The 22923-nt window shown below is 43.9% G+C and overlaps 1 protein-coding gene across 5 annotated transcripts in view; it reads right to left on the bottom strand.

The window, feature by feature from the left end:
- Positions 1-22923, bottom strand: part of FANCI (Fanconi anemia complementation group I) — a 116924-nt gene that overhangs the window by 43469 nt on the left and 50532 nt on the right. For all 5 annotated transcript variants that reach the window (XM_075676469.1, XM_075676468.1, XM_075676464.1 and 2 more), the window contains exons 15-16: positions 13678-13746; positions 3134-3235 (exon numbers count right to left, since the gene is read on the bottom strand). In XM_075676469.1, the coding sequence (XP_075532584.1) occupies positions 3134-3235; positions 13678-13746 (171 nt within the window). The remainder of the gene's footprint in view (positions 1-3133; positions 3236-13677; positions 13747-22923) is intronic.

The following is a 22923-nucleotide window of genomic DNA, read 5'->3' as shown; positions in this document are numbered from 1 at the left end:
TCTGCCTCTCGCTCCAATGGGTCACCGAAACTCTAGATTATGCAACCTTCAATACTAAACGTGCGGTAAGACAGCTTACATGGTGCCACGCCATGTCAACATGCCCACTCTTTGCACACATGGCATATTACCCCTAAAGCAGGGTGCGTGGCTGCATATGCGCTCAGCCGCGCTTACAGCCATGTGCAGCGATGGCCGAGACACACGCCAGAAATCGCGATGTGCACCAACTTACCCTCCCGCCCTGCACCTCGCGCAAGCTTGATCGCCGCTACCGCGAGCTCACTTCCTTCCCACTCTTTCCCTTTGCTCGCTTGGGGAGGCAGCACTCGTGCGTGAAGCCACCATCTTTCTATCTCACCCTCGCACCCTTTCACTCGCACTTAATAAACAAAGTGTGCGGTGCACGATACGATCTTATCGCACATGGACTTTATGCGGAACATGATGCGGTTTCACTTTAGCAGTCGCTCTTGTCGTGCCACATACAATTTGAGAGGTGCGCTTGCAAGCAGCTGCTTGTAGTACAGTCATTTGACCATCTGCGTCCGCGTAAGTTTCAATTCATTGTATCGGCATTCCTTTGCTGCGGAAGTGAAATTTCGTTATATTGAAATCGTATACAAACACACTTCGTTATACTGAACTTCTAATTACTTGGTGTTCTATGGATAAGAGGTTATGAAAAGTTAAATACTTCGTTATATCAAGAACTTCGTTATATTGAAGTTCGTTATATCGAGATTTAACTGCATTTTATAAAACTCAAACTGGTGTTCCTTAGGAGTTGTAAGGCCTAAAAACATTCAATGTGTTGCAAAAATTTCATGCTTCCTCGGCTATGCCCCAGCTCCCTTCCTGTGTTCGACATGTACGGTCCAAAAATGGCATAAAGAGACTCGGATAGCGAGAAAGAGGGATATCCAATCCCTTTCAGCACGGCAAAACATGAACATGTCTGTCTCCATAGCGAGCGTAAGAGTAGGAGCCCCAACCACCTATCTACGAGTACGACGGAGTCAAGCGGCACAGGGAAGCCTTGTGCACCACCAGTAGAAGGGACCATTTCTTCACCCTAGTGCTCAAACACCCTCTGCAAAACAAGTGGGCCCACTGTGAATAGGGGAGCAAACCTATTAGCAAAATTAGACTAGTTAGGCATGTAACCTTTGTAATGTGAGAATAAATGTAAATTATGTACTTGGCTATGTCATTTGTGCACTATAGTGTCCATACACCACATGCAGCATGTACTATGCGTTTCATACCCCACTACAGCTGCATCCCTGATGCAGCCTACCCAATTCTTTTCTGACGTAATGAGTGCTCGATGTTGAAAAACAGAAAATGTGGAAGTTGTGAACAGAGTTGCCGTAATTCAGGTGATGTGAGCTCTAATGAAAACATACCAAACAGAACACACAGGCACTAGTCATGCAGCATTAAAAGGGCACTAAAGGCTATTTTATAATTTGTTTCTTTGCCTCTGAAAAGTTCAATCCAGATTGCTTGTACCACATTTTGCAATTTCTGTCCTCACATTAAGCATGTTACTTGAAAAATGTAGGTCGAAAGAAAGCTAATTTTTTCAAAATTTATATTGTGGGGTTTAACATCCTAAAATTACATGTACGTCATGAGGGACACTGTGCTGAAGGCTTGCAGATTAATTGTGATTGCATTTAATGTGCACCTAAATCTATGTACACAATTGTTCTTGTATTACGCCCCTATTGAAATGTGGCTGCCACAGTCGTGAATCGAACCTGCAACCTTATGCACAGCAAAACAGAAAACCATTGCCACTGAGCAACAGTGGCAGGTGAAAAGCTTATTTGTACTCCCCACACTCTAAATGACATAGTAATATAATCCAATCATGCGTGAAGTGCTGTTTATTCCAGTAGGTGCCACTACAGGCCGGTAATACCTATGGCTTGACTGAACTACAATATGTTAGCTCAGCTAACTAGTGTTACCCAAAATAGAGGTGGATGAGCAGATGGCTGGATGCAGGGTACTCTGCACAAAGCTCTTTCCTTGAGTAAAACTCTCCCAAGGGAACACGGGAGGTTTATATCAATTAAGGAGAGTCATTTCTGCATTACAAGCAGAACACGAACTCACAAAAAATGTTTAATTCCAACACATACTAAATCAGTCTCCTAAGTGTGCCCTTCCATCTCAGGACTTGTCATATGGTTTTTGTATGACATTGTCATACAGTCTCTCAGAGTGAACACCAAAAGGACAATAATGAAAGGAGCCCAGGCTGATTTCGTACCAGCACCTTACTTGAGAGGTTTGTTGCCAGTACATGTTTAATTCTTGGTTTTTTATCTTTGCCTCAGATACAAATACAATAAAGGTACCCAGCCAATGAAAACAAAATGAAAATTAAACTTTTGTACGGTCAACAACAATTAGAAGGTATTGAAGACTGCATGTGTGCTACTGAATTTCAGCTCATCACATCACAATTCTCACAAGCACTAATGAATTCGCCAGTCCCCCCATCTCTTTCTAAATTTACAGCCTACATACAAAATTTAAATTCACTTTACTGTTCCTTTTAATGTTACTCAGCCGGTTGGTTTATGGTGTGAAGCTAAAGAGTGCAGCACAAATTCAAACTAGAGATGATTGTTTTTTTTAACAATTTTCACATCTGTCCATGTCCATCCATTTTTAGTGCTAGATGTGCATTTCAGCACAATTATACATACCATTACATACGGTGACTGAAATGCATTACCCTGTTTACATTCAGGTAAACTTATCAGCACATATTTTTGTGAGCTAGATGAACTACTGCAAGCACTATACCAAAATCATAGGGCTTGATGGTATGCAGGTTAGCACACACAAGAAACTGAACCGACATTTTCATAGCATTTATTAGTATCTGCCTCAATCATTGGGCCTTAAACCATCAAGTCTAGGGCCATTTATTTCTGATAATTAAGTTAAAAGTAAAACTGATAATACAACTTTTACTGTGTTTGCACTATATCTTGTTTTATAAACAATGAATTTTCATAATTAAAAAGAAAAGAACTAGAAAAAAATAGACACACTTCAGAACTGTCTTCAACTTGTGAAAGAAACAGGAGTCCACAACAAAACAACAAACCAGAGGTTCTTGCAAAACTGCCTTGTCCATGTTGATCTGGACGACTCCCGACAATTTCAATGGCGGATATGAGCTGTCATCTCCATCATAGTACTTCTGTAGCTGAAAAAAAAAAGGGGTTTAAAACAAAAAAGAATCAGTGGCATGAATTTAATCACTTTTGCAAGACATCACAATCATGTGAAAGGAGAAAACGATTAAGAGAGAGTGAGGGGGCACGCTACACTGAAGTTTAGTAAGCCAAGAAAAGTAGCTATTCTTTTTGGCCCCCAGAAAAGCGTCTACTGTAGTCAATGATTTCGTGCTCATCGGTGTTTCAGTCTAAAGGATGCCTCACCACAGTTGCATTTATTTTTAAAATGTGTCCAGAGCAAGCGTTGAATTATGTCCAGTGCCCTATTTCTTAATATGAGCTTCCTCTCAACAACAAGCTTCCAGTTTATAGATAATACCTTGACTTTCCCGGACGATCATGTGTTGGTAATACTGTCCAGGATGATTGAAACTTGCTGAGCTGTTTGTCCAACAGTCAAAAGTTTCAAACCTACCCTTAGCAGTTTGTGTGTGTATAAGATGAATGTCAGATTTAACAGGAGGGTCGTGCCTTGGAGAGAAGCTGGTTTCCCTCTCATTACCAGAGCTACTGTCTTGGAATGCTTCAAAAGGTACATCAAATCTTTTAGTTTCTACAAGGTAGCAGAGAGCACAGAAGATATATGCCTTAAATTCATGCTCCGTCGCACATACAGTGTGCTGCATATTTCACTGCGTATGTTCTAAAAAAGGTTTTGCACTCACCGCTGCGCTGTTCTTGCAGAAATTTTGCAGAGGGATTGCTTGTTGGAGTCCACGTCGTTCAGTGTAACACTTGCCACAGTTAAATGCCTGGTATTTAATAAATATGTGCAAATTTGCCTTAACTTATGGAGACGCAAGCTGCTGCTATGACAATGCAAGCATAAGCTTGTGTCACCGCCTGCCAGAGGCTACAGAAAGGAGCCGGTAAGGGAGGTTTGCCACATGTTGACCACTCCTGGAACACGCACCTGCCCTCGCTGAAACGCTGTTTTGTGCAGCTGCCGACAGGCAGCGACACGATTTTATGCTTGTGTTGTCACAGCCGCAGCTCGCGTATCCCTAAGTGAAGGCAAATTTGCACTTATTTATTAAATACCAGGTAATTAACTGTGGAAAGTGTTACACTAAACTACATGGACTCCAACATGCAATCCTTCAGCAAAATTTCAGCAAGAACAGTGCAGCGGTGAGCTCAAAGCCTTTTTTTTTTAAACATACGCAGTGAAATATGCAACACGCTGTACTTAAATTCCTTCTAGTTGCATTTATCGTTAATGATGTACAGACAGGTCATAGCCTGTGTGAAATTGAATGAGCCCAAATGTTTGCTGAATGGCAGAGTGAAGTATAACCTTTCGTTGCACTGTTGTGAGTGTAATTGCAATCCTGAATTTGAAGTGTGAGCTTCTATTCAGATACAGGAAGAAAGAAATGCATCTCATGGCTGAGGCATGCCATAATGGCACCTTCGGCAGCATGTGTGCAAGCCAGTCTTCCATTATTCTCCATAAAGGATTGTCATGCTTTGCTACTTTCTGCGAGTGAGCACACGAATGGAATTGACTTCTGGGGTTTTAGGTGCCAAAACTACAATTTGATTATGAGGCACACCCTAGTGGGGGCCCCGGATTAATTTTGACCATCAGGGGATCTTTAACGTGCCCCCAATTCACAGGACACAGGTGTTTTTGCATTTCACCCCCATTGTAATGTGGCCACGGAGGCTGGGATTCAATCTTGCAACTTCGTGCTTAGCAGTGCAACACCATAGCCGCTAAGCCACCGCAGCGGGTCAGTGAGCACATGAGTTCATGACTGATGGGTTGGCACTGCCTTCAGTGGAGCATGCACACAATGTTTTTGTGTGCGACAATGCAACATTTCATATGATAGTGTTTAAGTTGTCCCTTTGGTCTTTTTTGTGCCCATGTTTTTCTATGACTGCTTTTACAGCCTTGAATCCTCACTCTTTTAGTGCATGAGTAAACAGTTCATGTGACACTGCAACAAGCTTGAGATCGAAAACACAGGACATATTGCACTAGTCTATAGTAAATCAACCAAATTTAGAATTGAAGAAATAAGACAGTGGAAGCCAAAAAATACTAAACTCAGTGAAGAATAGTAAAAATTATTTGATTATTCAACATTTTGACTGTTTATTAAATATTCAAAGCCTTTGTCCTGTAAGCATGGAGTGAGCAGCCACTTTGATCTATATAGTTGCAGCAAAAGTGACCTGCACCGGGGACAAGCAGGAATGTTTATGTAGTTTATTATTTAAATAATAACGTAACGCAGGTTGAAGATTCAGCTGCCATTATACACTGGCTCTATCAATATGTTGCCGCATGGGTAGGTCCACATAATCAATGGGTCCAAAATTTGAGCCACAAGAGATCGCTCAGCGACTGTATTTGTCATTTTTAGAAATTGGTTTTGCCCTGTCCCAGCTAGCCTGGCTCTCACGAAGCAACGTTGAAGGATTGCTCGAGGATGCAACAGGAACTTCATATTCTCCGGAAAATGACAAGAGACAAAACTTTCTATAGGGAGGCTGCTCAATTGGTTCGCTGAGACAGACAATGCTCGCATAAGAAGCACCACCCAGTGACTTCAGAAGACCTGCACTGCAGGGCGCAGGGGCCACGACAACCTCTGCCTGTGCCAGCACGCTTATTGCAAAGTGAGGGTCACTGTGAGCACAGGGCGAACATTCGTCGCTCCAGGCTGGCACAGACACAGAGTGGTCTTTCCTGTCTGTAGACCCACAGGCATGACGCCATGCCGTCCTCAATGTCAAGGAGTGGATGCTAAGGCAACTAAAGACAACGACCCTACAGGCAAGCAAGAAGCCAAAAAGAATGACCAGGAAAGCGTTGAAAAAATGCTGAAGCATCGGTCAGAACCAATGCGTGTGATTCTCTGTCGTCTCCAGATTCCGGCTGCTAAAAGCGCCATGTATGTCCATGTCGTACTGGAGCCACTTATCGCTGCTCTTTACTTAATTTAAATACCTTTCTTGGCACCTGTGCTGCTCACGCAGGAGGAGCCCACACACACGCTTCTTCGTTGCGCGTTTTTGCCAAGTTTCAATTAGCTTGACTCAAGCCATTCTCTGGAAGGCAGATGACACTTCTGAATGACTTTTTTGAACTTTGTTGATAACCATGAGAATGCTGAACTTGCCTTCATCATTGTGCATCCTCCTTCTATGTCATCATCACCCCTCATCTGGCCTTTACATCCCTGTTCCCCCCTTTCTCTGTGCAGCGTAAAAGGCAGGAGCATGCTAGCTCAGGCCGACCTCTCTGCCTTCCTTCAAATAAATTATCTTTCTGGTTCCGCCCTAAACTGTACACAATAAAAAATCATAAAATATTTGTGCCACTACGACAATCTTAAACAAGCACTAAAAATCAGGCATTTTGCAATAAAATCATAAACATTGCCAAGTATGCTATAAATAGCTATAGTTGTGGCGAATAGAATGTAGTGAATCTGCTCTTCAAGCAGAAGGATATGGCTTTAATATACTGAAAAAACTGTCAAATTTTACAGAGCAAGCATTCCATGTTTTTTACAGCTACCATAAAAGGTCAAGCCACAATCTGCATCTTTCCCAACCAGAATATGCATGTATAGTGCTCTATCAAGAAGTGGCAGACATTTTGGTAGGTTTAGGGAAGCCTATGCAAGACATATGTAAGACCCAGTGCTCCTGTAAGACATAGGCATATGGAAGCCCATGTAAGAGTGCCAACTGCACTCTTACATAGGTATCTCGAACTCCAGGCGAAGTACTCCTGCGCGGAGTTTTATACAGACGCTTCAAAGTCTACTCATGGTGTAGCTTATGCAGCGCTCGGACCTTCATTTTCCATGTTCAGTGCATTAAATCCAAACACCAGCATTTTCACAGCGGAGGCATACGCGATCCTCTCTGCTGTGAAACATATAAAACAAACAGGTATAATAAAGGCTGTCATATTCATAGATTCATTAAGAGTTGTTAGTTGCATATCAAGTCTACGAAAACACAAAAACTCTATCCTTGATGAAGTCTACAACCTTCTATGCTCAGCATACATGTCGAACCAAATGATTGTTGGGTGCCTGGCCATAGAGGCCCAGAGGGCAACGTAGCTGCTGACGAAAGGGCTACATCCATACCTTTTTGTGATGCAAACGTTAATATACCTGTAACCTACACATACCTTAAGCCATTTTTACAGTATAAACTTTGGAAATATTGGCAAAGGCAATGGGACACTCAGGTATCCAACAAACTGCATCTAATCAAACCAAAGATATGGAAATGGATCTCTGAGAAAACAACAAGACACCGGGAAGTACTGCTCTGTAGATTAAGAATTGGGCACACCTATCGCAGTCACTCGTATATTCTAACTGGAAGTAACCCTCCGACATGCACTAGGTTTGGAAGTAGACTTACAGTCCTTCATATTCTTGTTCAGTGCCCATTATTAGAAGAGAAGAGAAAAAAGTTCTTTCCTTCCTTATACCGTCATAATATACCTTTGCACCCAGTCTTCTTTTTAGGCAATGGCCCTCTATTTAATTTTAAATCAGTACTCAAGTTCTTAGAAGAAACAAATACCATAGAAATCATTTGGCCAGACTATTTGTAGCACAGCCTCTGCTTAGAGGCTGTAGCCGCAATGAAGTCACTTACAGAGCACATGCCTCACAGCCCTTGCACTGAAGGGCTCTGCAGAGGCACTGGTGCTGCTATAAATTAACACATTTTAGTATCTAATCCTTCACAACGTACTTTTAAAACCATAGGACTCACTTTTCATTGACATTATTTTAATAGATACATATTTTACACCATTTACAGCGAATATTTTAGGCCAATATACAGCCACTCGATTTCCACCATATTCAACTATACTCATTGCCATTCATCACCAAGTGTCATGGCATTCTTTGGCCATTTCTGGCCCTTGCGCCAAGAAACAATATCCATCATCAAAAGTGCCAACTGAGACAAACATGTATAATGAAAACAGGATGCATGCACTGTCTTGTATTTTCTTTCGATGTGATTGTCTCAGTTTGTGCTTTGTTATCCTTATGCAAACCAACTTGCTCAGAAGCACATACTTTTAAACTATCATAAACCGGAATACAGGTGGAGATATTTCCTTAAAAAAAAAAAAAAAGCTGGCTAAGTCACCCCTAGTCTTACATAGCGGTCTTTAGCAGAATGGCGAACTCAAAAGAAGACACAACGCCGCATGGATAAACGAGAGGCACAGCGGTGGTCGAAATTTAGAGCATCGCTAGATCCCCGCAAACCACTATCTCAAATATGGAGAACTGTGTGAGGTCTACGTTCTGTTCCGGAACAGCGCTTTCCGTTTAAGGCCCTAGCACTATTCCAGCGTCGACAAGACTTTGTTGTGGCGGAAGACTTCTGTGCGGTGATTCCAGGCCAGCCAACTTGCACAAGTTCGCTTACACTGAACCATATTCTAGATTCCCGAGATTCCCTCATGGATCTGCCTTTCACAACGCAAGAGCTTGACGCGGCGCTTGCCCTATGTATTCGGTCGTCGTCGCCTGGTCCAGATGACATATCTTACCGTATGCTATGTCACCTTGGTGAACGGGCCCGAAGTGCGCTCCTTAATATCTGTAACGAGTCCTGGCAGGTCGGCAAAATTCCTCAAGATTGGAAGATTAGCCGTCTGGCACCGCTTCTCTGCAAGTCTCCCTTAGAGATTACTTTGTACCGACCAACTGCGTTGGCAAGTTCCGTTGGGAAGGTAATGGAGCGAATGATCCTCACCAGAATTGAGCGGCACCTCGAACATTACAAAATCTACCCAGACGCCATGGCTGGCTTTTGATATCGCCAACGTTCTATTGACAACGTTATCGATCTGGGAACCTATGTTCAACGTCAGAAGCATGTTCAGTGACTCCAAGGCTGCTTGCTCTTTCTTGTTTGGTTTCTGCCTTACGCCGCGGACACCACGAACAACTAGTTCTAGAAATCAGACAGCTGCTTCACCACCTCGTCGACCAAGGACATGACATCACGTTACAGTAAATTCCAAGCCACTTTGGCATAATGAGCAATGAACGTGCCAGTGCAGCAACACAATCTGCACATGAGGAGGGCTTGCAAGACTCTATTCCATTCTCAAGAACAGGTGCAGCAATGAAAATTCGTGTGCTTGCAAATGAGGCCATAAGATTTTAATGAAACGCACCAAACTTGAAGCATACATGTCTACACCAACTGGACCCGTCCCTTCCACTTCGACCCCCTTCTGGACTCTCTCGACTCGAGACAGCAGTACTTTGCCGACTGTGGTTTGGTGTCGCTTTCACAACATCTTTTGCCTTCCGAGTCGGTATGGACGAGAGCGCGGCTTGCAGTCACTGCGGCGGCAAGGAGACTATAGAACATGTACTTTGCCACTGTCCTCGATACAGCGTGCACCAGCTGTCACTAGCAGCCGCATTGGCACGCCTTGACGACAGACCACTTTCAGAACAGACAGTTTTGGAATGCGGACATGAACTGCCGTCGCACCGAAAGTCGGTCATGGCTTTGTTGACCTTTTTACATGGCAGTGGCTTATTAGAAAGACTATAATGATCCCATCCCGTCCCCGTTTTTCTTTTCTTTTTTTCACGCTTTCATTTTTGTCACTGCTCTTCTTTCGGTCTTTACTTCCGCTTTCACCTCCCCTAGTGCGGGTAGCAAACCGGAAGCTTTAACTCTGGTTAACCTGCCTGCCTTTCTCTCATTTACATCTCTATCTCTCTCTTAGCAGACTGTGAGTTGTCTGGCAACCTACAGTGCACATGCTGGCTAACACATATGCAAAGCTGTATCCATATTCAAATGTGAATGTTTGCATTTTTTTGTCGTTGTTGCTATTGTCTTTTTGCATGAACTCTTCCGATCGACTTTGTGTGTGACTTCTTTTTTCTTTCCCTCTTCTTTTGAGTGATGAGTAGTGGCATGCGGAGACAGTCTTTAGTGGTGTTCAATATAAAGCTTGTAGCTTCAACACACATTTGCAGACTTCATGTGGGACCTTCATGCGCGCTCACTACCGCTGACAGTATAGTCAATCTGCTGCAAAGCACTGTGAAAATATAAACGTGTTTCTTTTAACGCTTTTTCAACTATTTTTTTTCTACTTCAAGGTAAGGCGTCAACTTATATTCCCACTAGACCTATATTCCAGTTTATATGGCATGTTTATAGTACATAGGCCCTTTTATAAATGTACACTTTTTGTTTTCTGAAATTATTAACTCAATGCATCACATTGGTATATTTCGATTTGATGACCAGAATTCACCTTTTGTCTCCCGAAAAAACTTACGCCAGCTAACATGAGCACGCTTTTGGTTATTTTCAAACATTCATACAGTCATATGAACGAACTTGACCAATGACAAATTATTAGGGGTGTGCGAATACTTGATTTTGAATCGAATAGTGAACGTTAGAATATTTTGATTCGTGAATTGAAAAAAATCCGAGGACACCTAAGCACTTCTTATGAGTTGTGAATGCGAAAGCATGAATGTTCAATTGAACGCCGCTGATTGGTCCTTCGAGTTATGAACTCCTCGTGGGCAAGTGAGCATGCTGAGATGCTTGGCCAATGCGTCCTAGAAAGCACAAGGCCGGTCCACTTTGATCCATGAGTCATGCTACCTTGCGCAACTGCCATAGAATCTAATGGGGACACTCCCAAGTGAGCCACGGTGATTTTGATGCCTCCGCTTTCGTCACACCGGGCTTGGCAATGGAAATTTTGGTCCAAGTAGCATGATATCATAAAGCGGAGTGCCAAAACCTTTTATCTAGAAGGCACTGGTTTAACCCAGTGGCTAAGACACTCGGCTTCTGAGCGTGGGATCGCAGGTTCGAAACTCACTATCGCCAAAATTTTTTCTTTCGAAGTTATTGTTTCTTTTATACAATAACTTCTTTATAGTGATTGCCAAGGCAAAGTTAGAATGCATGCGAGAGCTTGTGTAGACAACGAACGCACAAATAACACAGGCTTCCGAGAGCAAAGGTGATGTGGCGTCACGGCGATGCACTCTCCCCTCACGCAACACCTGGTGCGCCAGCAGGTGTGCCCTTTCACCTGCTCTGCTCCGTTGAGGCATGCACGTGATGTGGTGTCACAGCCAATGAGAATTTAGGTGCCGCTTTGCTCCTACAGACTCAGGCTTTTTCGCTCAATGGGCCATTTGATGCTTTCGCATCAATATCTAATATTCAATCTTTCAAATACCAGTATCTTTGGTGAATGACCCAGCTGTGGTGGGTGCCATGACGCGTTTCTATGGCGTGCAATATTTATCGGTACAAGGTTCGATTGGGCCAGTTGAACCAGCGATCAAAACAATGAATGCTGCACAAACGGTGGGAACAACAAAAGCAGCGTGTGCGGAAAGCATGGTAGCATGTGTGAAGACTGGGCTGTTTAGCCACGAGAAAGCACACTGATTACATTGAATATGCAAGTTCAGAGTTCACGCACGCAGATTTGCATAGTTTGGAGCTTTCAACCCACATACGAACATACAGACAAACTTGGCGTGCATGCTCGCAGTAGTTGCCAGCTAATCGACTGCATACCGAAACACTGTTTCAACAGACATAAATCTAACCCGTACATGTGATCTCACAACCGATGATTGATGAGCCACTCGTAGGAATATATTAGCCACAAGCTTTCTGTTACGGTTTGCGGCCTGTTATCACATCGACCAGCGGCGAATTTTCTTCAGGGCCACACTATTGGTACAGCACCATTGAGCAGGCATAGTAATGCTTACGCATTTAAAACCCACGCGACAACGTCCACAGCAAAATAATGCAGCTCGTCAACTTGGGCTCATATGCTCGGTGTAACTTGGGTCGCTGCACTGCCACTCCGACGTTCCATGATGATGAATTGTGGCTAATTCCTTTGTAAAAGGTAGGTTGCTTTAAAGCACCCTAGCCAGAGAATATATATATATACCTGGCGAAAAAAATGGAGGGGAAAAAAAGAAAGAGAAAAAGAAAAAGGAGAGGGGGGTAGAGAGGACCAACTCCAGCTCTTTTGTACACACAGCCCAACCAAAAGAACAGCGCAAAAAAGACAAGGACACAAGAGAGCGACACGCACACAGCACTGTGTGCATGTCGCTCTCTCGTGTCCCTTGCTTTTTTTTTTTTCGCTGCCCTTTTTCCAATGAATCACCAACAAGCCCAAGCTTCCAAGCTAAGATGCTTACAACATATATATACTGCTGTTACACCGCTAAAGCAAAGTGGCAGGCCTACAGCACTACCTGATGCACACTCGTATTCATTCTAACCCTAAGTTAATGTAAACTCAGCTGCACAACAAAACATGCTCAACCGTTCTTCCACACAGTGTTTATCATACTTTTGATTGCATGCATTTCCACTTGTGTGTTCCCAGATTTGCACTTCCATGTTCATGTGCAACTGTGTCTGTACTCACACACACATTACATGCATAGACACTTGGTGTTTCAGATTCCTGACATAGGTAATCCCGTTTTGAGGTAAGTACCTGACTGATTTCATGCTTAGAGATTTTTAGCAAACAAAAAATGCAGGCTGCACAGCTTTACAACTTGACACTTATCATGACTCTTGCTTTAGTGAAGAAAATCAGAATGCAAGAATTAACTTTGGTGACAGAGAACAGTCAAATGCATGTAGTAAGCTAGTTAGCGAAACATCACTGAACTGCAGCAAACAGTGATGAAAACTTAGTAAGAGGAGACACAGTGCTGCGCCTGTGTGGCCCCTTCTATTTTTTATGCTGTCTGCTTCAGTTTAGCAACATCATAATAAATTTTGTCATACTGCCATGATGACTCCATAAATGTCTCAACGAGAATGACCTGTGTGTACCACCTCATTTATCATTGTATTCACCTGGAGTATCATCCTAGGCATGCTGCCAAGACAACCTCTCCAGTTTTCATTAAAGAGCTTCTCTCTTTCTCAACGACAGGCTGCAAAATGTAACTGGCCCCCATTGTCAAACGACAGTAGATGCAGCTGAGAAAGCACCACAAGAAGTAAAGTGACCAACAAGTAACGCTTAGTGGCATATATTAAGTAATTATAAAAGCAATTTTTTAAAGCTGATTTTACCATCTATTTTTTTGCTGTCACAACAGAGCGCAAGTATCAAGGGTAGCAAATTCAGATTGAGATAGGTGGGTAGAGATAAGAAGAACAAAAGAAAAATTGAAATTTTATGTCTTGTCTATTACTGCAACAAAAGCTACCCAAAGTCAGTGCTGGCTACTTGGCAGGTTAGTGAGTGTCCATCAGAGAAGTGGCAGAATATTTTTTCATGCGAGTTCCAGTATACATTTTAATAGACATAAATAAATGTCCTTGAGAAACTAAGTGCTCCTCTTACTTGCAAGAGCAGCAACTCCAACACAGCTTCAGTCAGGTTGATGTTTTGATCTATGACTTCAGGAAACCCCTGAAAGAGGAATGCCTTGGTGAGCAGAAGCATGTATGGCAAATAGACAACATGGAAAATTTACACATGTGGTCCTCCAAATGCCTTGTCTGAGCTCAAACAAGATGCTGAACCTCAGGCTAGAACCGCGTGTGTCAGCGTGAGGACTGGTGCCCCAATCCTTCCCACGCTCCACTTCCTCTTACATTCAAGATTACATAATTTATCAGCTTCAGTGCTACTACCAGATTCTTGGTCATCTCGGTCACTTATTTTGTTAGTTTAGTTCAAGATAGAAACATTCAATTGCTTGCTCAAGCGCTGTTCGTTCACTATTCATATGGCCTGTTATTTCTAATTTATGCCTTAGCAGCTGTTTTACGTTCAATTTTTTTTTTTTACCCTATGATGTGTTTATGCTGATCGACTCCTCTAATATTTTCTTCCTTTCGAAACTAGATTATCCTAGGGTTCATACAGAACATCTGATTCAAAATTCAAGGATTTCAACAATGCCAGAAGCCACAATCCAAGGAGGGGGAAATATACCTTATTCATTCACATACACTGAAAAACAATGAAATCCCCTTCTTGGCTGATTTCTTGCAGCTAAGCAGCTTCCAAGTTGGACACATGCTTCAAGCTATTCAGGTGGCTTTTAAAGGTTACCTTCCCATTACAATGATGTCAATCACCTTCTGGCACGATGGTTAATACAGTCCATAGTGAACTAGGGGAGTGCAATCAACACATACAAAGCCGAAGAAAAGGAGAATACGAGCATTTAATCGCAGCTAAGGTTTAATGACAAATCAGTTCTGCGGAAGCCCACAAGGTGGAAGAAACTACATGAAAGGGAAAAATTGCCACCCACTTGAATTGTAGCAAGAAGCTACAAAGGAAACGCATACAGGTTTCACAGGAAGAAAACCTCGCAGTTGAAAAAAAAATTTGTCCTGGTCCGAGGCTCGAACCAAGGGCCAACATCTTTCCAGGGCAGTCACTCTACCAACTGAGCTCCTAGTTAGCTCATTTGGTAGAGCGAGGAACAATTTGGAAAGAGATAAATTTTCTAGGAACAGGATGAGGCTTGCATTTGTGATATGGTTATCACTTTTAACATTTCACCGCCTGCGCCATGTGTCCTGTTTCATTTTCATTGGGCTTGATTATTCTCGAATACTCACATGTAAAAAGCAGGCTTTGTTAAGCTTGGCAATTTCTTAGTTAGTTCTCTTTTAATTTATATGCGTTTTTCCTTCAATAATCTGTTAGATGCAAGTAAGCGTTTATGCTGTCCTTTTCTTTGGCTTTGTATGTGTTGATTGCACTCCCTTACTTAACCATGGAACCTTACCAACTTGCCCAAATGTCTACCTTTCTACGGTTAATATAGTGTCCGGCTTCAGAAAAAGATACTCATTGTATTAATGCCCAATGGCTGAAACTTACTTTCCACCAGGCATTTCTAGAGTCTGGGGCTCAGAAATGGCACCATGATGGCTGAGGTGTGAACTAACTAGCAAAACAACAAAATGGTGACACGACTTGGTCGCTTGATCTGGCCGTCTAGCTCCACGATGGCAATGGCGATTTAAACATGCCTGTTGTTGGTGGCTGTAAACACACCACAATGCAATCATATAGTGACACTCTAAAGAAAAAATATCTGGGATTGTTTCCCGATAGATAGTATCCATGGCAGGAAGTGGGCTTATGAAGAGTTTGTTACTACAGGCATCCTTGGCTGGCTGTTTTGGAGCGCTCTAGACCGCAATCGCAGGCGGTGTTGTCTTCGGCTGGTTAAAAGAGGGTGCATGCCTTGCATTCGGCTGGTTCTTTTCGATCGCTCTCCTTCATCTTCGAGCCCTCTGAGGCACTCTGAGCCCTGTCGTCAGAGCAGTCATCAAGACTGAAGCATTTCCCGCAACATCATCACAGCAGTGTCACCGTTGTTGGCAACAGTCTACTGTAGCCTAGGCAACCAGTCTTGACGAACGCTCGGCCCACCGGTGCGTCTGCCGGTTTTCCCAGCATCGCCGGGAGCTTTGGATAGGCGAAACACCAGACATTGGCAGTATTCCTGTGGTTATGCATCTGCCATTTCCTTCTCCAAGAGCGAGTGACACGTTGGCTTGCGTGCTTGTCCTCTACCTCTGAGTTCGTGGAACGCCGGATCTGCCCGACTCTTCTTCGGGGGATGGATGCAACCAGTCGAAGATACCATATGAATGTTCAAAAATCGCCCCAACTCCAGTTCTCAAGGAATTCAAGGAGCACATTACTTTTCAAAGGGTTTAGAGGGCCCTTGAATCTTTTTTTCTAAAGTCATGGGTTTTCAAGGATTTTAAGAAAGCGTACGAAACCTGTTATTTTTTTCTCGGTCGTCGAGTGAGATGTGTTAGTGTTTGCCTCTGCGCGCATGTCAGCAAGCTTATTTAGTTAGGAAGCAAATGCTTACAGCAGTTTATGCAGCTGATACAACAACTAACTTTACTTCGTAGAGCTGTCTAATAATTTGCTATCGCAATCAACATTGCTTTGCCTTTTGGGCGAAACTGCAACTTTTTTGTAATACCTTAAGTTGAGGGGCTTTAAGGGTACTATGAATAAATTATAAATAAGTGAGACAAAAGCATTCATAAGAAATTTCGCATATAATTCATTAAACTTTGCACAAATCAATTGTACAGGCTGCGTCTATTTCTCCAACTTCTGCAAGGATTAACAAAGTACACTTTTAAGGTGGTTTAGTATTGCACTCACGGGCATCTGTGCAGTGGTGACTATAAAATGAGGAAGCTGCATCCCAGAAGTTATTAAAAGCAAGGAAGAAGAGGTCCAAAATACCCATAGTCTCACAACTGGATATCTTCCTATCAGTGCATATATGCTGAATACAGTATTCTGGACAGTATGAAACTTGTAAGTTGCTTGAATGACAGAAAGTTACTCAAATAACAGCTACATGCTTTGAGAAGTCATTAAAGTTCAAGATAAACTGTTGTTTGCTTAGCAAATTCCACTATCTTACTTTAATTTATGCTCAATTATTCTCGAGTACACCATCTAAAATGTCAAAACGTGATCACTGTAGCACATGTACAGAAATAGCAGCACAGCTATGCAGGTCTGTTTGATAAGTTGGTAACTTTGAACATACAAATTGTTTGAAATTACACTGAAATTATAAATATATTTTCTTTCCTTAGATGCCACACACCAAATCTGACAGTTCTGCCACTAACGAAAAGAGTTTCCGAACTTTTGATTTGGAATATGAGCCACCTTGGATAGCAGTTATTATTTAATGATGCCAGTGATTTCAAATAGGTCACTTTTGAGCTTTGAGAGTGGATCAACATGGGGAAAAAACCGAAGTCCAATAGATATAAGTCTAAAGGGGCGAGAGGCTGCAAATTAAATTAAGCAATGGTGTTAAGACTTTTTTTTTCTGCTCCTTCCTTTAGTATGGTTCATCAGGTAATTGGGTCAATTCTGTTGGTCCCATCAAGAATGAATAAACAGATTTCAACTTAATTGAATTCTTCGTTGTGTAAATGAAAAATTTTCAAAATTTCCAGGGACCCTTTGTATTTGGCTTATTTTCTATACAGCTAAAAAGCGTTTTGTTAAAAGTGAGTTGTCATATGTGGCATCATTATACTATAATGGGTATATTACAATAATAGTCAAGGGCTTCACAGACATCCGGGTGTCTACCAAGTTGACATTTTCAAATTCGGTCAGTTTTCCAGGTTTTTCCTGAGCGACACAGAACATTATTTTATGTCAAGACAGCCTGACACCATGTCGCCCGATGCTGTCACTCTCAAGTAAGCATTAAAAAAAAACTTAATCCAGCTTGAATAGTAAGGAGTAGAGTTTATTTTATTCAAAATAGAAAACTGAAGGTAGGGGATAGTAATATGCACAGAAAATAAAATATATTCAAAAAAGAAAAATGATCAAGCCCATTGTAAATCGAGTCGAACATTTTCAAATACGAATAAAAAGAGATGCATACAGAAGCAAATATTTTTGAAAATAGGCTATTTCTACATAGTGATAGCAAGATCATTGGTATTAGGCCCGAACTTTGTCACAAGTGAGATTTTCTCAGTAGTTGGAAAGCCGACCTCAACTGTCCTCACATACTCTTAGCCCCACACAATGCCTCCATTTTGTGTTTCACTGCTTTTAGGGTTTATTTTGGTTTGGATGAGGGTCACCTGCATCTTTGCGTCAGCCAAAACTTTGCTTTTTGAGCTCAAGCTCTTTCAAAGAAGAAGTGGCACAGTTCCTTTCCCGATCATTTCTCAAATGCGACGGTCATTTCCGTTCTTGTCCTCGTTCCACTGCACGTTCACCACATGGACCATTTGAAGCATCCTCTTGGTCAGTTGTACAGTCAACGTCTGATTTTTCGTACTCCCTAAGGGCCACAACGCCAAAAAAATCAAATCAGGCAGTCCGAAAAAATGAATGCATGTCTTTAACTGCTTTTAACCCTTTCGCTGTCACAGACGTACCGGTACGTCTTCGCGCTTCCCTCCCACAGTGTCACTGACGTACCGGTACGTTCTCTATCGTGCATTCAAAATCTTGCGCCTGAGCGCAAAGCTAGTGCTCCTGGACTGGCCACACCATCTGTTGACTTTTTCTACAAGTTCGTATTTTCGCCCCGACCTGTGTAGTACGTGTATTGAAGAGTACGGCGCGACTGCCACTCACCCCTCTCTCTTTGGTGAGTGGCGCGGTGGCTCCGCGTTCGCTGGATCATGCGTCGCGCGCGTGTGGTTATGGTTACAAGGGTTGTTCTGCCATTTCCGCTGGTTTGAAGGTTTTTATTTTTCTTCTGTTGGTGTGTCTGCTACAGCGCATCAAGTTCAGGGGCACACGCCGTTGCCTCTCCGAAAAGAGTGACTCGATTGCTGCTTTCGCTCTCTCACCGCACCCTCGCTTCCGACTTGCAGCAGTAAACGTGAAGCCCTTCGAACTTTGTTTTAGCCTTTTGCCATCTCCCTCTGTCATCTTGATCACACAATGTCCCGTTTCTCTCCGTTGTGCGGGCGACTGAAAGCGCATCCTCCCTGTGCGCGGTTACTTTTGGATGGCTGAGCGCACGGGACCTTCGTCTGCTCATTGAAGCGATGGCTCTTCCGATTTAGAATACGAGCCGAGCTCGGATTCGGACTCGGACAGAGTCTCATGCGAGAAAGAGGTGAGTTCCGCATCGTCAGATTCGGATGTTGAACGGATGTTATAGTCAGGCTGATGATGATGATGATGTTTACTAACAACAGCTGCAGAACACTGAAATGTGCATATTGCATTGACTATGTTATTTGTATACCAATCATAATCAAAAATAAATTGCTATGTTCATTCCCTGTTATGCTCGTTCCCTGAAACCAAGCCGACACTGGGGGTGCGTCACGGCCAGAAAGGTCCGACAGCGAAAGGGTTAGGGGCTCAAATCCTCACAGGCACGTCCGAAAAAGCTCTGAACACTTATTGTACTGAGTGTACAATAAGTGTACTGAGCCACTACTTTTATTAGGCATATCGGTGCTCGTACTGTGACAGGAGACGGCAGATGCATGCGTGTATAATTATGGAATACGTACTACTGTGTTCCGTGACAATTGCCCCTTCCCACGCTTGTTAAGCTTCACCGCACTACTATGTACGCTTCACCGCGTAACATCGCTGTGCCGAGGCGAAGCAGCCTTTCGAGGGCCGGAATTATGCAACGCGCTATGCTTTCTAAGCTTCGAAGCCAATCACGAGTATTACAGAAGCGGCAAATTCTTTCAATGATAAACCCGGCACCGAACGGAAAGAACCTTAATAACGAACGTCGAAGCAGCTAAGCCTAGCATTGTTGCACTGGTCGCTACAGCTGCCAGCGCATCTGCGTGCGAGAGCGCTGGTTCGACGCGGCGAGATAATCAAAACGGCGGTGTGGGCTTTGTTTAATGCCGTTTCAGACCTGCGGTCGCGGCAAAAAGTTCGAAAAATCGGACAGTGAAGGGTCCTTGGGTCTAAAATTACAGACGTACACGCTTACACATTGACTCTATGGGGCACTTGGTGGTGCCGCGAAGCCGTCTACATTATCGGACATTTCACAAAAATCGGGCGTCCGGAAGATTGGTTGTTGACTGTACACTGGCAATTACTCCAGCCAACGACACGGCGTCAAAGAGAACTCTTTACGATTCCTCTTTTTTACTCGAGCCAGCATAAGGGCGCTTTTCGTTCCCTTTCAATAAAATGACAGTAATTTTGCCAGATTGAAGCACAAATTCTCTTAGTTTTCCTTGAGTTTTTCTAGACTGTTGAAAATCACTGAGAATTCCCGGTTTTTCCGGTTGGTAGACACCCTGAACATGCATGGGAAAGTCAAAGATGTGGATGGGGGGGGGGGGGGGGCATTAAAAATTAATGCTGCACAAGGTGCCTCACACTCATATGGGATGCTAGGAGGAAAACTTTTTGCCTCACACTCATGTGGGATCCAGGAGAAAAACATTTACAACTTTCCATATGCAATTTACCAATGCAACAGACAGGCCACAATAAAAATGACTGTAAAGAGTACTTTTAATAAGCAAGGTCAAAGCAACAGATATCGTATACAGTGAACTCTCTTTAAGACGAACTTGGTTAAGCCGAATTCTCACATATAACAAACAACATGGGAACGTTTGTTTGGTTTTCCATAGACTCAATGGCGAAAAAAAAAAAATGTGGAAGACCAACCGCCTCAGACGTGCTGTTCGGTTAAGACGAACATTCAGAGTGACTGCCACCGTTACTGATCCTGGAGGCTAGGGTGCCTCGATGCGCCACGCCTGGGGGCGCGCACATCAAGGCAACCTACTGAAGACTTGCGGCGTACATTGCCCATGGACAGAGGCGAAAACAAGAGGAAGAAACAAAAAGAGACAGTGACGCTTCACTTCGTGCAACTTCGTGATGTGCAAGCGCATGGGTGCTATAGCGCGTACAAAGCTATTGGCGGCGAGGAGTTACGGAGTCGCCATCTATCGGAAGCGCCTCGCTGGCGTAGTATGAGGGATCATGCGGCGCGCTCCTCATAGGTTTTGCTGTCAGCGCTCACTGAAAACGCCACGCGCGAGCTCTCCCGGACATTTCTATAAGTACTTTCGAAACGAGAGAAGTTTCTTACTGTCTAAATAATAATCTTGGGCAAACTGAAAGCACACAATCGTTTACACACGCTATCTCCTTACCGAATACGTACAGTGAACGCCACTGCGCACGGTTGCCGCGATGGAGTCTCCCTAACCGGCTTCTTGCGTGAAATGTAGGTAAACGCTGAGAGCAAACTATGTGAAATATGTTCTTATAGTGTTTGCATAACTAAATGGAGCGTAATAGAACGAAGCCTCAATGCAGCGATCGCGCAGATTCGCAGCGACCGACTGCGCGTCTGCATGCTTGTCCGCGCACTGTTTCGCTTTCTCCGCGCGCGCGTTTTCGCACCGTGCCATGAGCTTTAGGCCGCAGAATATGAGCATTTGACAGTATACAAGCAACCATTGCTGCGTGGGCGCTATCAGAGCTGTTCAAAAATAATTTCATTGTAGAGACTTTGACGCCTACGACGCCTGTGATGTCCCGTCGCGACGACTCAATCTTTTTTTTTCTTCTAAATTCTTTGACCTTTCAATATTATTTCTCGAGTTGCGTCGCACTGTATGTTTATCGGTGTTCTCAGCGTGCAATTTCCCGCTGCTCCTTTTTTGTAATCCAATGCATTAATTCATAACACAAATATGACCATATGCCATGCTTTTTTTAAATGTGCTTCTTACCGCTGCCTTTCCACTCCTCTGAACTTGCGAGTATCTATAGCATCGACAAGTTCATAGACCAAACCGTCATGACATTAGTCGGGCAGCGGACTCGGGCGAGCGTCTCAGTGCGCGTTTTCAGAACATCGCAGACCGGGCGCCGTAGCAGAAATCTTCCTCGCGTCTGTGCTTGCTGCATACCCGAGTTGTAGCCGATGACTTTTTGCCGGTTTTATGTTTCGCGAGCCAAGGTTCACGCAGCTTGTCCTGCGGCTACGTGTGAATAAGGCTGACACCGGCCTCCGTTTCGCGCGTCCGGGCCTGCTGCACCGAGCAGTAGCCTACCAAGTTGCGCGCCTTCAAAGGCAGCCACTACCTATTGTAGTGCTTTGAAGCGTTGTAAAGGAGACACTCGAAGCGGGAAAATTTCGCCACTAAATGAGGACCGCCGCGTACGAGGGAATTTAAACTCGTTTTCAGCTCGCTTCGGCGCGCCCGAAGCAGCCGACGCGGCCGCTATGTCCACGTGATCCCTCCTAGCACGTCACGCCGACGGTGGCGCCAGCTTTTCCAGTGGTGGAGCTCGAGGCCAATAGGCCCTCGGTGAGCCTAGACTATCTGCATCGCACATCATATTCAACAGAGGGCTCGCGCAGCTGCGCCATACGCAGCAGCAGCCGGAGTAGAATGCCCCCTTGTAAACATTCACTTACTAACTACGTGAACAAGCAAGGTGTCAGCGCGCATAGGCAAACATGAACACTTCACACTCTATGACCGCGGACACTTGCTGTCAAAACGCCGACGTGAAGAAACACGGCAGCAGAAGCGAGCGAAGTGACCTTCGCGCTGTCTATCGCTTCAACGCAAACGGAGTGGCAAGAACACAGCACACACAAAGGTACAAGCCATTTTCCCACCTAAATTGAGCCCCCAAAGCAGATTGCGTTCAAGCAGCACGCGACGGAAGACGGCGCGCTGCCCCCCTTCCCCTTCCTCCTTTGAGCACACAAGATTAGGCTGCCATCATTGGCTCACCGTCGCACACTTTCACTCAGACATACAGCGTATGGTGCACAAGGACGATGTTATCACGAGAGGATCTCGTACGTCTGTATCGCAAACGAAACCTGTAGCCAGAGGAGGTCAAGCCAGCGTTCCTCCGCCTACCTTCCGCCTCCGTGATGCTTCGCCTTGTTTCTCCTTCCCCACTTCGCTCAACGTCACCTAAACTTTCCACTAGGTTGCATTGCTTTGCCGGAAGCTCAGCATGCTCCTTCATATTTTCACTAGCTCAGAGCCTGCAGCGATGACCTGAGAGGCGATAGATGCCTGCTTTAACTCCCTAGTGAACCTTTTTCAGCAGCACAAA

Source organism: Dermacentor variabilis, unplaced genomic scaffold (genome assembly GCF_050947875.1).
Source record: "Dermacentor variabilis isolate Ectoservices unplaced genomic scaffold, ASM5094787v1 scaffold_12, whole genome shotgun sequence".
NCBI lineage: Eukaryota > Metazoa > Arthropoda > Arachnida > Ixodida > Ixodidae > Dermacentor > Dermacentor variabilis.
Note: the sequence above shows the minus strand (reverse complement) of the source record. Positions and strands in the feature narration are given on the sequence as shown.